This window comes from Tympanuchus pallidicinctus, unplaced genomic scaffold (genome assembly GCF_026119805.1).
Source record: "Tympanuchus pallidicinctus isolate F22 unplaced genomic scaffold, pur_lepc_1.0 scaffold7, whole genome shotgun sequence".
Classification (NCBI taxonomy): domain Eukaryota; kingdom Metazoa; phylum Chordata; class Aves; order Galliformes; family Phasianidae; genus Tympanuchus; species Tympanuchus pallidicinctus.
The window spans coordinates 8,073,245-8,085,042 of NW_026294791.1; the positions used below are offsets into that span (position 1 = coordinate 8,073,245).

Genomic DNA, 11,798 nt, shown 5'->3' on the forward strand with positions numbered 1-11,798 from the left:
TTCGGCAGCGGAACGGAACGGCGGGGCGCCGGGGGCGGGCGGAGCGCTGCTGCGGGCGGAACGGGAGCGGCGGCGGCGGCGCCATGGCCGGGCCGCTGGGGCAGGGCTGGGGGCTGGGGATCGCCATGCGGAGCCGCGCCGCGCTGCGCCCGCTCGGGCTGCTGGCCCCGCCGTGCCGGGGGGCGACGGCCCCGCAATGCCGGAGGGTGACGGGATCGGGGGAGGAGGTGCTGGAGGAGAATCCCTTCTACGGGAAATACCGGCATAAGATCCAGGAGCTGCGCAGGTTGGGGAGGAAGGGGAGGGATGGGGCTGGCGGAACGGGGTGAATCGCCTGGCGCTGTTAATGGTCTCTGTTCTGATTCAGATCCAATCCGGATGTGTTTGAATCCCGGATGGAAAAAAGAAACGAAGTGAAAAAGCAGCCCGTGGGGTGGTCGAAGCAATCAGAGTTTGTCAGACGCATGGAAGAAAAGGCAAGGCCGGTTTTCCTTGTAATTGATAGAATCAGTGAGTGCATCGTTAAGGCTGGAAAAGACTGTAAGACCATCCAGTACAGCCCGGGAGGTCCGTGGAGCTGGTCAAGAACCCGTAGATGTAGCACTAAGGAATGCGGTTTGGCGGTAGGTGAGCAGTTGGAGCAGGTGATCTCGGAGGTTTTTTTCCAACCTTAATGATGCTGTGATTCCATACCTTTGCTACTGATGGAGGATCAACAGAAAGCTACAGACACAACATTCCTGCTGGAAAGGAGTCCCAAATCTTGCTCTCTAATGGCTAAGAATATCATTCCAGCATTATTCTGCTGGTATTTCAGCCTATAGTTTCTGAGCTTAAGGGCTTTTTTAGGTGTTTAATGAGTTCCAGATTAGTTTGGCTAGATCAAACATCAGCTTGCACGGAAAGGTAATGGAGCTGTCAGGGGTCTGGAGTACTAATGTTATTGGGGAGCAGCTGAGGAAATAGGATTGTTCAGTCTGGAAAAGAGGAGGCTTAAGAGAGTTGCACCAGGGGAGGTTCAGGTTGGATATTAGGAACAGTTTCTTCTCAGAAAGGGCCATGATGCACTGGCACAGGATGCCCAGGGAGGTGATGGAGTCACTGTCCCTGGAGGTGTTCCAGATGTGGCACTGAGAGACACAGTCTGTGGGCATGGTGGCATAGCTTGGGGTTGAACTGGATGATTTTAGATGTCTTTTCCTACCTTAACAGTGCAAATGAAAGCAACAACAGTTCAGTAATATTGGATCCAAAATGAGTAATACTTTGCCTTAACAAATCTTCCCTCATCACCTGATTCATAATTCACGTTTTTGTTCTTCTTGTTGCTTCTCCAAATCAGTAGTTTATTGCAATAAAACGCACTGGAGCAATCTGTAGGCATCTTGAAGTTGAGCTCATACTCAGGAGATGTCAGCAGACATGATATGCATGGCAGGCAGGGCAAATAAGTGGTACTGCAGCTGTAAGAAAATTAACGAATGATGTTTTCTTCTAGGCAGAAGGCCTGAGCACAGGGATGTCAAAGGGAGGATTCACACGAGATAAGGTAAGGAAAATGAACCCAAGTGCTGGATCATGTGCTAGCAAGTGAAGGGTAAATGTTAATTTGGCGTATTGTTACCACCAGTGCTTCAGCCAAGAGATCTGAGGTGCAACTGATCTTCCTCACAGTGCACTTCATTAGCAGATGTTCATTTACTATTGGGATTGTGTTCAAGTCTTGAAGCTCCTGGCAGTCTGTTTTTATTATTCCATCCTTTCTCCCTGACGTCCTGCACGTTCCTGCTAGCCAAGGAATCTCAAAGCTCCCAGTAATAAATCAGAAGGGTTAAGCTACCTCCATAGACTTTAAATATATTTCCAAAGTTCAGCCAGAAGAGGGACAGGAGTATGGCTTTATTCTCTTTAACTTTCTTGTATTTTGGCAAGCTTTCTTTGTAAAGCTGCCAGCAGAGCACGTGTGAGATGGGTGAAGGGGAAAGGCTGCAGATCATTTTTCCAGTGCTTCAGAGATCTGCAGAACTGGAGTGAAGCATATTCTCTAATCTGACAGAATCTCTTGTGTTGTGCTTCAGTGTACGAATCCAATTTTCAGCATGTTACTGGTTAAGCTTAGTAGTTTCTATGGCAATTCAGAGAACTAAGATTGCAAATTGGATTAAGTTGCTCTTGTTTGATTTTGTTCTCTGTAATTGCATCCATTCATTCTGAAATCTCACTTGAATCAGAGAACTGTCACTGTGCCAGATGCCATATGCTTTGTCTTGCAGACACTTGATTCAATTCTTAACGTTGAGATGGTGAAAGAGAAATCAGCAGAGGAAATAAAGCAGGTAATGGATTTAAATGGCATGGAGTTTGCTCCACATCTGTGCTTAATAATGATATTAAGCATGTGTGTGTGTGTGTGTGTGTGTGTGTGTGTGTGTGTGTGTGTATGTGTATGAGGTGACTTACCATGTGTTTGATTGCTCAGAAAGTATCACTGCTGCAACTCACAGCTATTTAATGTGGAGCTGTTTAGTTGGGATCAGCAAGCCCCTGTGAGAGGGGAATCCTGGCAGTAGCTCATATGGATTATGCTGTGTCTGTTTTGCAGGAATATAAGCAAAGCTTTACCCATCTTCTAACTTCACTTGTGTTTTTTGTCATGCAGGAGATTTGTTCTCAAACTAAAGGTGGTTGGGGTGAGAAGGAGGAGGGTGCATTTGTTCTAAGAACAGTGTGAATCAAGTTATTCTCCTTACTGTCTTTTTAATATGCACTGTTCCCTTTTATCTTTTATTGTGATGTTGTCAGTCAGACTTGGCTGAAAAATGCCCCCTCAGAGTGCTGACGAAGCTTAGTTGACAAATGCAGTTCTTTTTAAAGCATTTAACATACCTGCTAGATGCTTGCTTTTTAATTGTAGATGATTTCCTTTGTTTCTTACAGATTTGGAATCAGTACTTCTCTGCAAAAGATACGGTTTATGCTGTTATTCCTGTAAGTAGTCCCTCAGCGAAAGAAAATGAGGTTTCAAGAAAAACTTTCTTGCCAGGAAGAGTTATTGCTTTCATTGAATAAAGGCCTTTGTTTCTGAAAACATTTATCTTATTATTTTCCCCTCCTGTTGGTTGTTGTCAAAGTTCGTACTTCTTTCTGCACACCTGGATTGAATTTCCAACCTTCTTTGTCTACAGTAACCAACGTTCTTTGCAAGGCTGTGGTATCCTTTTTTTGTAGCATTTGTATTTTCACATAATTTTTTTCTCAAGATTTCTCTTCTCTTTGCTTTCTTCCCTGCAGCACAGACTTGTACTTTTAACAGGGCAGTGTTAAAGTGCTTGTCTAATAAACTTGTACTTAATTATGACAGTTCCATGCTATTAAAGTTACTGGCAGCGCTGTTATTCATTGAAAATGTTGTGGTGCTTCCTGTGATAAGATCATATTTCTTATTCCTGATAACTTTACCAGCTGTTAATTGCTCTTATTCTGCATTAACCTGAAAGCTTGTTGTGTTTGTTGGTTGGTTTCATTCTGTGGTGTAGGCCTTTGTGAGTGGGGTCACTGTTCCTTGTTGTGCTGCTTTAAAGAAGCTCTGGGAGCTTTTTAAAGCTATAATGCAAAGCATGTTGTAGGCACAATGGGAATTAGTTTGTGATGTTATTGAGGGGGGAAAAAAGCTATGTCTTCTGCCAGAAGTTTTTTTTGTTGGCTGGAAGAAAGGCGTCACATAATTTGGAAGTGCTTGAGAGCGCAGATGGAGGAATTTGGTGTTGATGGGTAGCATGTGTTTTCTTTCCTGAGCACCTTAGAGTAGGTATTAACGCAAGATGCTGGTAGGAAGAGAGCTGGCAAAAGAGATTTGGGGGAGCACAGAAGACGTGTGAATGAGATGGCTGGGTTTCATCAAACCAAGTATGTTTGTGGTTTGAATACAAACTGAAGCAATGAGTATCTGGATAAATACCCTGTGTTTTAGTACTTGAGAACAGTAATGTAAAATCCATCGTTTGGGGCCCAGAACGCATCATCTTGCTCAACTGTTGAGGCCACACTTGCTAAGAAGGACACAACGTAAGCCTAAAGCATGGCCTCCTGCCTCCACTGAAGTTTCCTGCTGCCTCTTAGAGACAGTATTGTACAAGCAGGGTACCAATGACATTTAGGTAATGAAGCACTCGTGTAATTTTCTGTGCATTTGTTGTTAACTGTTTCCACGGTGAGACTTTCTGTGGGTGGAAGCTGGGGAATTGTGCTCTGTCAAGTTCAATGAAATGGTACTGAGTAGCAACTGCGTCCACAGCCTTGTTACGAAAAAATAATTTTTCTCTTTCCCAAAAGGCAGAGAAGTTTGATTTAATATGGAAGAGAGCCCAGAAGTGTCCATCGGTACGTCTGGCAGAGATCCACAGTGTGGTGATGTATAGTTGTAATGCATTTCTCCTGTCTAAAGCCTAATTCATAAACTTTTGACCCTCCTTTGTTCATATGCATCGTATTGGCTCACTAAGTAAAATGTAGGCGTGCAAGTATTTGTCACGGTGTTCAGATAAAAGCAGTGGCTATTCAGGTATACTGAAAAGTTGATCCAAGTGTCAGGTGTCTAGATTGAAAAATAGGGGTAGAGTTCAGAAATGTAAGCACAGAATCTCCCAAGGAATGATTTCATAGAATCATGGAACTGTGTAAGTTGGAAGGAACCTTTAAAGGCCTTTTAGTCCAACTCTCCTACAATGAACAGGGACACCCACGGCTCCATCAGGTGCTCAGAGCCCAGTCCAGCCTGACCTTGAATGCTTCCAGGGGTGAGGGCATCCACCACCTCTCAGGGCAACCTATGCCAGTGCCTCACCACTCTTACTGTAAAAACAGCAGCATGCATCTGGTTTCCAGTAACTGGTGTCTTGTGGTTAAACCTCTTCCATGCAGTTTTGTGTAGGCCAGCTTCATTGATGTTCTTCTGTATCTTTCCTTAATATTTCAAGTGCCCATGTTTTAGTCTGGAAGAAGTGTTAGCCGTAGCTACACGTCATCATAGCATTAGACTGCATCTACATAGAGAACGTGAGTTCTCTTGTCTCACAGTTGATGTTAATGGTTCCTGTTTCATCTTAGGTTTGCTTCCTGACAGTAAATAAAAGTAGAAATATTTTTAAGGGAGAGCTACAATAAATAATGGTGTTCTCTGTAAGTTCCTTTACAGAGCATTGTGATTCAAGGGTTGTGACAAGGGAAGGAAGTGGGGAGTTGGGTGTAGTTGAATCCTTTGTTACATACATAGAGTAAATATTCAGTGGGTTGTGCTATATGTGTATGACAGCACAACAATGCATGAAACACTGAGGATTCTTGAGATTGGAGTTCAGTGCTTCTCATGGGGGCTGGTAGGTATCTTGTAAGCCTCAATTAGAGAATTCCTGTTGCTTTGAAAAAGTTGAACTGCAGAGGATAGGAACAGCTAACAAGAGAATGTTTCTTCAGTTTTGTACCACGTGCTGCTGATTAGTATTGTTTTCTGGTGAAAGTACTGTGTTTTTACAGTAATTTGTGCAGCGAAGCGTGGGCTTTGTGCAGATTGCACTTGCTAAGCTAGAAATTAAATCCTTCACTGCTTCATTGAATCAGAGGATAGCTAGGCTTTGTGACATAGTAGATCTGATTGAGAAACTTCATCAGATTGATGGCTTGGTCCTGTGTGTTCTGTTTGCCAAGATCAAATATGTCTGGATTCCTGAGCTATGTGGAGCTTAGGAAGTTAGTTACAGTTTTGAGTGTTTCTGTGCAGTCCGTTGGCGTTTAGTCAAATATCCTGCTTGTTTCCTGCTCCTACACTGTCCTTCCTCTTGGTGTGGGAAAATGACCAAGTCCCAGCCCCGTGGAGCCAAGCAGACTCTAAGTCTCAAAGAGAAAATGCTTGCCTCTTGTTCTGGAACAGGTAATAATGTAACTCTACAGGATTGGCAACTCTGAATGTTCCTCATCTGATTTGTGATCATTTCTAGTACTGTTAATATCTTAGAAGCAAGCTGGCAGGTCAGTGTGAATGCTCTCTACAGTCCTTTCCTTCGTCTCATACAATACTGATAACAATGTGTCTCAATGTAGGTGATTTTCTGTTGTGGCTCTCTTAAGAGTTTATGTTGGAGGCCAGTATGACACTGGGATTTATTTTGTGCTATGAACAGGAGTCTTATTTTTTTATCCCTTCTCTACAGTTTCTGTATGCTTTGCCAAGAAAAGAAGGCTATGAGTTCTTTGTGGGGCAGTGGTCAGGAGCAGAACTTCACTTTACTTCTCTAATAAACATTCAGGTGAGTAGTTACCATAACAAGTTTAAAGATGGCTTGGGGACCAGAAATATATATAATTGTTACTGAATAATTTGATGAACACTTTGTGTAGCTTAACTTGAAAACAGTTATTAGTGAAAAACTGCCCTGAATTATGGGTATTCAGTAAATTTATGGTACTGTGTCTCTTTCTTCTAAGAGAGAATGGGGTAGAAATCGAGCAGTCTCAGAACAGAAAGAAGAGCCAAGCATTTTAGAGTTGTCTGCACAAACTGTTTAGAATACCAGCAGATGCTATGAAATGCAGTGTCTTCCTACAAATTGCAGATTATTTTGAGTGTGGCTTTTGGTTAAAAAAAACTCAAACTCTTCAAATTGCTTGTTTTCTGTAAGTACCAGAAATAATTAGAACTGACCCTTAAGCCCTGAAAAATGACCGTCTCCATAGCAGCTAATACTCAAAAATATTATATGTATAATCAAGCCCAAAAATGTGCTGTAAAGCTGAAGTTCTTTGTGGGATACCAACAGGTTTCTTTCCTCCCTTCAGACCCAAGGTGAAGCTGCTCCTAGCCAGTTGGTCTTGTACCATTATCCTGAGTTGCAGGAGGAGAAAGGAATAGTACTAATGACTGCAGAAATGGACTCCAAGTTCTTGGTAAGAGAAAAGTGCTCACTGACTTCCCTCATTTTATACTGCTTGTTCTCCTATAGTTGCCCAGAGATGTAATGGATGCTGCATCTCTGGCCACACTCAAGGTGAGGCTGGACAGGGCTTTGAGCACCTGATGAAGCTGTGGGTGTCCCTGTTCTTTGCAGGGGAGTTAGACCAGATGGGCTCTAATGGTCCCTTCCACTTCAAATTCTATGTTTCTGTGAACTGAAAACAAATTAGTCTTAAAAAGATCCCTTCTCAAATAGTACTAGATTTCTTTCATCTAATCTGTTTAGTGATCTAGGGGAACTTAGAAGGAAATTAGCTGTCTTTGGCTGCCTGGTGTTTGCAGTTCATACATTATTTTTTCTTGCTCTGGTTATTATAGTTTATTTTTGTGAAACATTAGGAAATGTCAGAAATATTTCTGATCTTGTTAATGGAAGCAAATGGAAGTGGTCGCCACCTGCCAAAGTTAAATAAGCGTTCTGAACACTTGATCTAGAAGAACTAGTCAAAGCAAGATGTATCCAGAGCTTTGCATTGAGTTCCTGGGTGCCTCTGCTCTTTCTCCTATGTGTGGTTGTACTGCTTTTTGCATATCTGTAATAATATGGCTCTAGGACTTAGGGCTCTAGAGATTAGAGTGGTAGAACAAGATAATAACCAAAGCACCCTATCTCTAATTTGACCCACTTGCATCATTTCTGAAACTATGTGGTAATACATTTGCCCTGTTGTGTCTCAGTGGGCAAATTTTGCAAAGTAAATCAGCTGTAAGAAGAGAGAGGTGAGGCTTTGAATCTCTGCTGCCTTATAGAGGGTAAAGGCCATGAAAGGTGTGGAGCATGTTTGACCTCTGAGGTACAGGTTCTGCAGGAGGCTCATTTGTAGGCACAGTGCTCAAGGGCCTGAGTAGGTCAGGAACAGGAGTGAGATGATTTGTGAAGACAGTGGGTAGGACTGCAGCCTTTCAGCCCCCAAAGAATCTTTTTCAGTGGGAAATGGCAACACTCAGCAGTGACAAATTCTTCATTTTAACTTGCAGGCGGTCCACGAAGCACAGTGCTTGGCGAATCAGGTGCAGCTCTTCTACGCAACGGATTGTTCTGAGACCTATGAATTAGTGGAGACCTTCAACCACAGATCCAGCGAATTTAAATACATGTCAGTTATAGCAAAGCTTGAGCGCAGCGGCCTTGGAAAGGCACTGAGACCTAATCAGGTTTCTGACGAGTCCTAGAGCCTGACCTGCGAGTGAAGGAGCTGGCAGCAGGCGGGGGGCTCTCGTCTGGGGTGCTGCCCATCTCTTGTTTTGTGAACTTGAGTTGGCTACAAAAGGGATCTGGAAACATGCTGGGATTGTGGTCATCAAGTGGGTCTGGCACTGATGCAAGATGAGGACTTGGGTCATTTGGGCAGTGGTAACTAATTGCTGGACTGAAGCACTGCGCTTTGGCATAACTTTGTCAGAATGAGCCATACTCTCATCTCTGATTTATGCTGCATGCTGTATTTTATTTTGAAATCTGAAATGTCAAAAGGGCAGCTCTGTAATGAAGTGTGTAGACATCAAGAGGGAGAGCAAACAATGTTTCTTCTCTGTAAATGCATTTAAAATGCCCTCTGCCATTATAATTGCATGGTCTAGTGCTTTTCATCTGTGAGGAATTTATACAGACTTGTCTATCAAGAAAAAAGAATAGGTCTGATGGTCTAAAACAGACTCCTCATTGTTACTTTGTGTGTGAGGTTCCTTGTGCAGATGTGTAGCAAGGCCCGTGCCTTTTTCAGGACTGAAGAACAAAGTGCTTGGATTTGTTCTGGGAGTGTTTTGCTTCTTAATTGATACATTCATTTCATCTCATTGGGTTTCTTAGAGACGTTTTGCTTGAGGAATAGGAAAACTTGTTTTTATTTCTGCATATTTTTGAATAGTGAAGAGGAATTACCACATGCTTTTTGGAGTGATTTTTCTCAGGCTGGCACCTACACAGCCAACTGTGCACATGGTATTTAAAGAGACAAAAAAGAAAATAGCTCCTCTCCCCATATCAGGAAAGCTGCTATCTATGATGAAATGGCATAATAAGAGAGCCACCACCCAGTTGCTAAATGACAGCTGGTGTGAGTATGTGCAGCTGCTTTAACACAGCAGTGTTTGTAGGAACCTGGCTTCATGGGCTGCAGCAGGGTAGGTTTTTTAAACCTGCTTTCAACAGAAAGATCCCAAAGCATTTGTGCTTTGAGCTTCTCTTGCTTTTGTCCCCAGCAGAGGCAGCCAGTGCATCCTCCTTTGCCAAAGAAGCAGAGGCATGAAGGATGAGCCACTTGTCTGTCTGTCAGAAGAAGAGCAACTTTTGGGGCTGTCCTTAACTGTGACCCAATACAGGTTTGATGAGTTACACAATGTGTTTGCTAGTGTAGCTACTTGTCACGCCATGTGTTCTCAGCCCATTCTTTGGATGAGAGGAATGCTCAGCTGAGTGCTGAAGGTAGATAGTGAGATTTCATCATTGAGGTCAGTTCTGGCAGTGATCTGTACACATTAATGTGAACTGTTGTCCATTCAGGGAAATAAAAGATGCCTCTAGAAGAGGTAAAACTTCACCCTGGGCTGTGCTGTGAGTAGGGAGTGCTGCTCCCTACTATTGCACTCTTTTTGTTTCTGCTCAGGTTGGATCTGTGAGTGTCTGCATAGCATGGGAAGTGTGGATAGGGCTGTTATAACCTGAACAGCGTTGAAGAGCATTTCTACTTCTGTTTTACAGCATTCATGCTCCATTTATCGTTTTCTCTTAGCTGAAATAAGGGCAATTTTGATTCATTACTCACTTCCTGCTTTGAAGAAGTCAAAGATGCTGGATTCATTTTTAATATAGGTATAATCTAACATCCCTGGATGAGTAATTGGCAACAGGAGAGAAATTCTAGGATTTCAGATCTACACCCAAGCTGCCTGTGAGCTCAAAGACCAGTTTCTAGAATGAGGCTGGAAGCAGTCACTACCTTTGAGGTTTTTTTTCCAAGTTATTAGTCACCAGCACAGTACTTCTCTGAGGACTTAAGGCAATCATGGCAAAATACAGAAGGGGAAGCATTGCGTGTACTGGGAGTGTTATTAAATAAAACCCTACTTGAAAAGGCAAAGCTGATCACACCACTTGCAGTTATTCTGCCAGGAGGATGGGGCGAGTGCCTTTTCTGGCCCTTGAAAAGGTGGAATCAATCAACTGATTCCAATGAAAAGAGCAAGAGCTTTTTTTCTTTGGGTATTTTCTTGAGATTTGATGTGTACACCACAACACGTTCCTTCCTTGTGTCAGGGTTAAATCACTTGGCATGCAGCTGATGATCTAGTGTTGTGTTGCGTGTCCCAGATAGCAGACAAGGCAAGAGCCAGGCAGGTGTGTGCATGCAGTGGTACGAAGATAGCTGAAGGCTGAATGCTGCACAACCTCCTGGGTGATATTTCCAGGTCTTCTGCTGAGAACTTCTGCTGATGCAGCCCCTAGAAGTGTTGTCCCTGTGTTTTCTCCAGGAAGCCACAAACTCTGCTATTGAAATATGCATTTATGATCAGCACTGAGCCTAAGAGCTGATGAAAATGAATCTTGTTCTGCACAGTCAGTTTCAACCACTAGAGGGAAGATGTTTCCTCATTCTGAGGTACCAGCACACAATTTACAAAGCCTGTCTTCTCAGCTTTGTGAAATCAGTGAATTTGGTACTGACAAATGCTAAGATGCCCAGGCTTCTCTTGTGTGAGCTAGTACTGAGAATATGATGGGCTGTACTGAGTTACACTGGAGGTTCCCCTAGCCTTGCATCCCAGGTGAGCTGCGTTGGCAAGGGTGCAAGGCCAGAGCAAACCCAGCAATAGCTTTCCTCAGTGTGGGAGAGACATGGATCGCTTGGAATGCCTCCAGAGGAGGGTCGCATAGAGCGGGATGGAACACCTGCCCTCTGAGGGCATGCTGAGGGCTGGGGCTGTGCAGCCTCAGAAGGGAAAGCTCCAGGAGACGTGAATGGCCTGGTGCCACGTTGTGACGTCTCTTGGAGGCACACTGCCCTGCTGCTGTGCAGCTGTGTCCTGGCATGAGGCCCTACTGCAGTGCGGCCTCTTCCCACGGCCTCCCGTGGGCCTCCTGGAGCCACCAGCGCTCCAGGCCCACTTCCTTCCCCACTTCCTTCCCCCTGATAAATTCAGCAGTGCACCTGCCTGCGTGAGCGGGGCCAGGCCGCCCTCTTCCTTCCTCTGCAGCAGACAAATGCCCCTTCAGAAAGATGGGCTTTGCCCCTGGCCCCTCTCCTTTGGCTGCTGCCTGCCTACCAGTGTTTTGGCTCTGTCTGTTTCGCTTGGATGTAAATCATGGTTGTGGGTTCTCTGTGGGATCTGTGCTGTCCATCGCAAAGCACTGGGAGCTTTATCTACTCTGCAGACATGATGTCCAGCCTCTCAGTCACAAGCTCCTGGGATGTTCTGTGTTATGGTTCTCTGTATCACTCGGGGATAAGCATGGGCTCTGGTGCCCACTGTGTCCTTGGGGAGGAATCGTAGAATCACTGAGGATGGAAGAGACATTTAAGATCACTCAGTCCAACCCCAGCCCACGCCATCGTGCCCACTGACCATGTCCTTCAGTGCCACATTCCTGTGGTGACCCCACCACCTTCCTGGGCAGCCTGTACCAGTGTATCTTGGAGAAGAAATTGTTCCTAACGCACAACCTTGACCTTCTCTGGTGCAACTTAAAGTCATAACCTCTTGTTTCGCCTCCAAATGTCACCTTTTCTACACAAACTCATGCTGCAATGGATGCCAGTTCTATGCCCCTAGCTAGACTGAATCACAACCACAG

At 44.3% G+C, this 11,798-nt stretch overlaps 1 protein-coding gene across 3 annotated transcripts; it reads left to right on the forward strand.

The window, feature by feature from the left end:
• Positions 1-58: 58 nt before the first annotated feature.
• ATPAF1 (ATP synthase mitochondrial F1 complex assembly factor 1) lies at positions 59-8,758 on the forward strand. 3 transcript variants are annotated; one of them, XM_052665989.1, is made up of 9 exons: positions 59-286; positions 368-476; positions 1,499-1,549; positions 2,274-2,336; positions 2,938-2,988; positions 4,333-4,407; positions 6,207-6,302; positions 6,832-6,939; positions 7,985-8,758. In XM_052665989.1, exons 1-9 carry the CDS (start codon positions 84-86, stop codon positions 8,177-8,179), a joined length of 951 nt encoding a protein of 316 aa, XP_052521949.1. In that variant the 5' UTR covers positions 59-83; the 3' UTR covers positions 8,180-8,758. The 3 variants fall into 3 exon arrangements, with proteins under 3 accessions (XP_052521949.1, XP_052521950.1, XP_052521951.1); XM_052665990.1 differs by having other exon boundaries at positions 62-286; positions 4,333-4,380; XM_052665991.1 differs by lacking the exon at positions 4,333-4,407 and having other exon boundaries at positions 63-286.
• Positions 8,759-11,798: the final 3,040 nt, after the last annotated feature.

What these genes read in the sequence shown, in the direction of transcription:
- ATPAF1 (XM_052665989.1), top strand. Translation starts at nt 84, where the DNA reads ATGGCCGGGCCGCTGGGGCAGGGCTGGGGGCTGGGGATCGCCATGCGG. An exon ending in TCAGACGCATGGAAGAAAAG is followed by an intron (nt 477 to 1,498) that starts GCAAGGCCGGTT and finishes GTTTTCTTCTAG; the next exon opens with GCAGAAGGCCTGAGCACAGG. An exon ending in TGGCAGAGATCCACAGTGTG is followed by an intron (nt 4,408 to 6,206) that starts GTGATGTATAGT and finishes CCTTCTCTACAG; the next exon opens with TTTCTGTATGCTTTGCCAAG.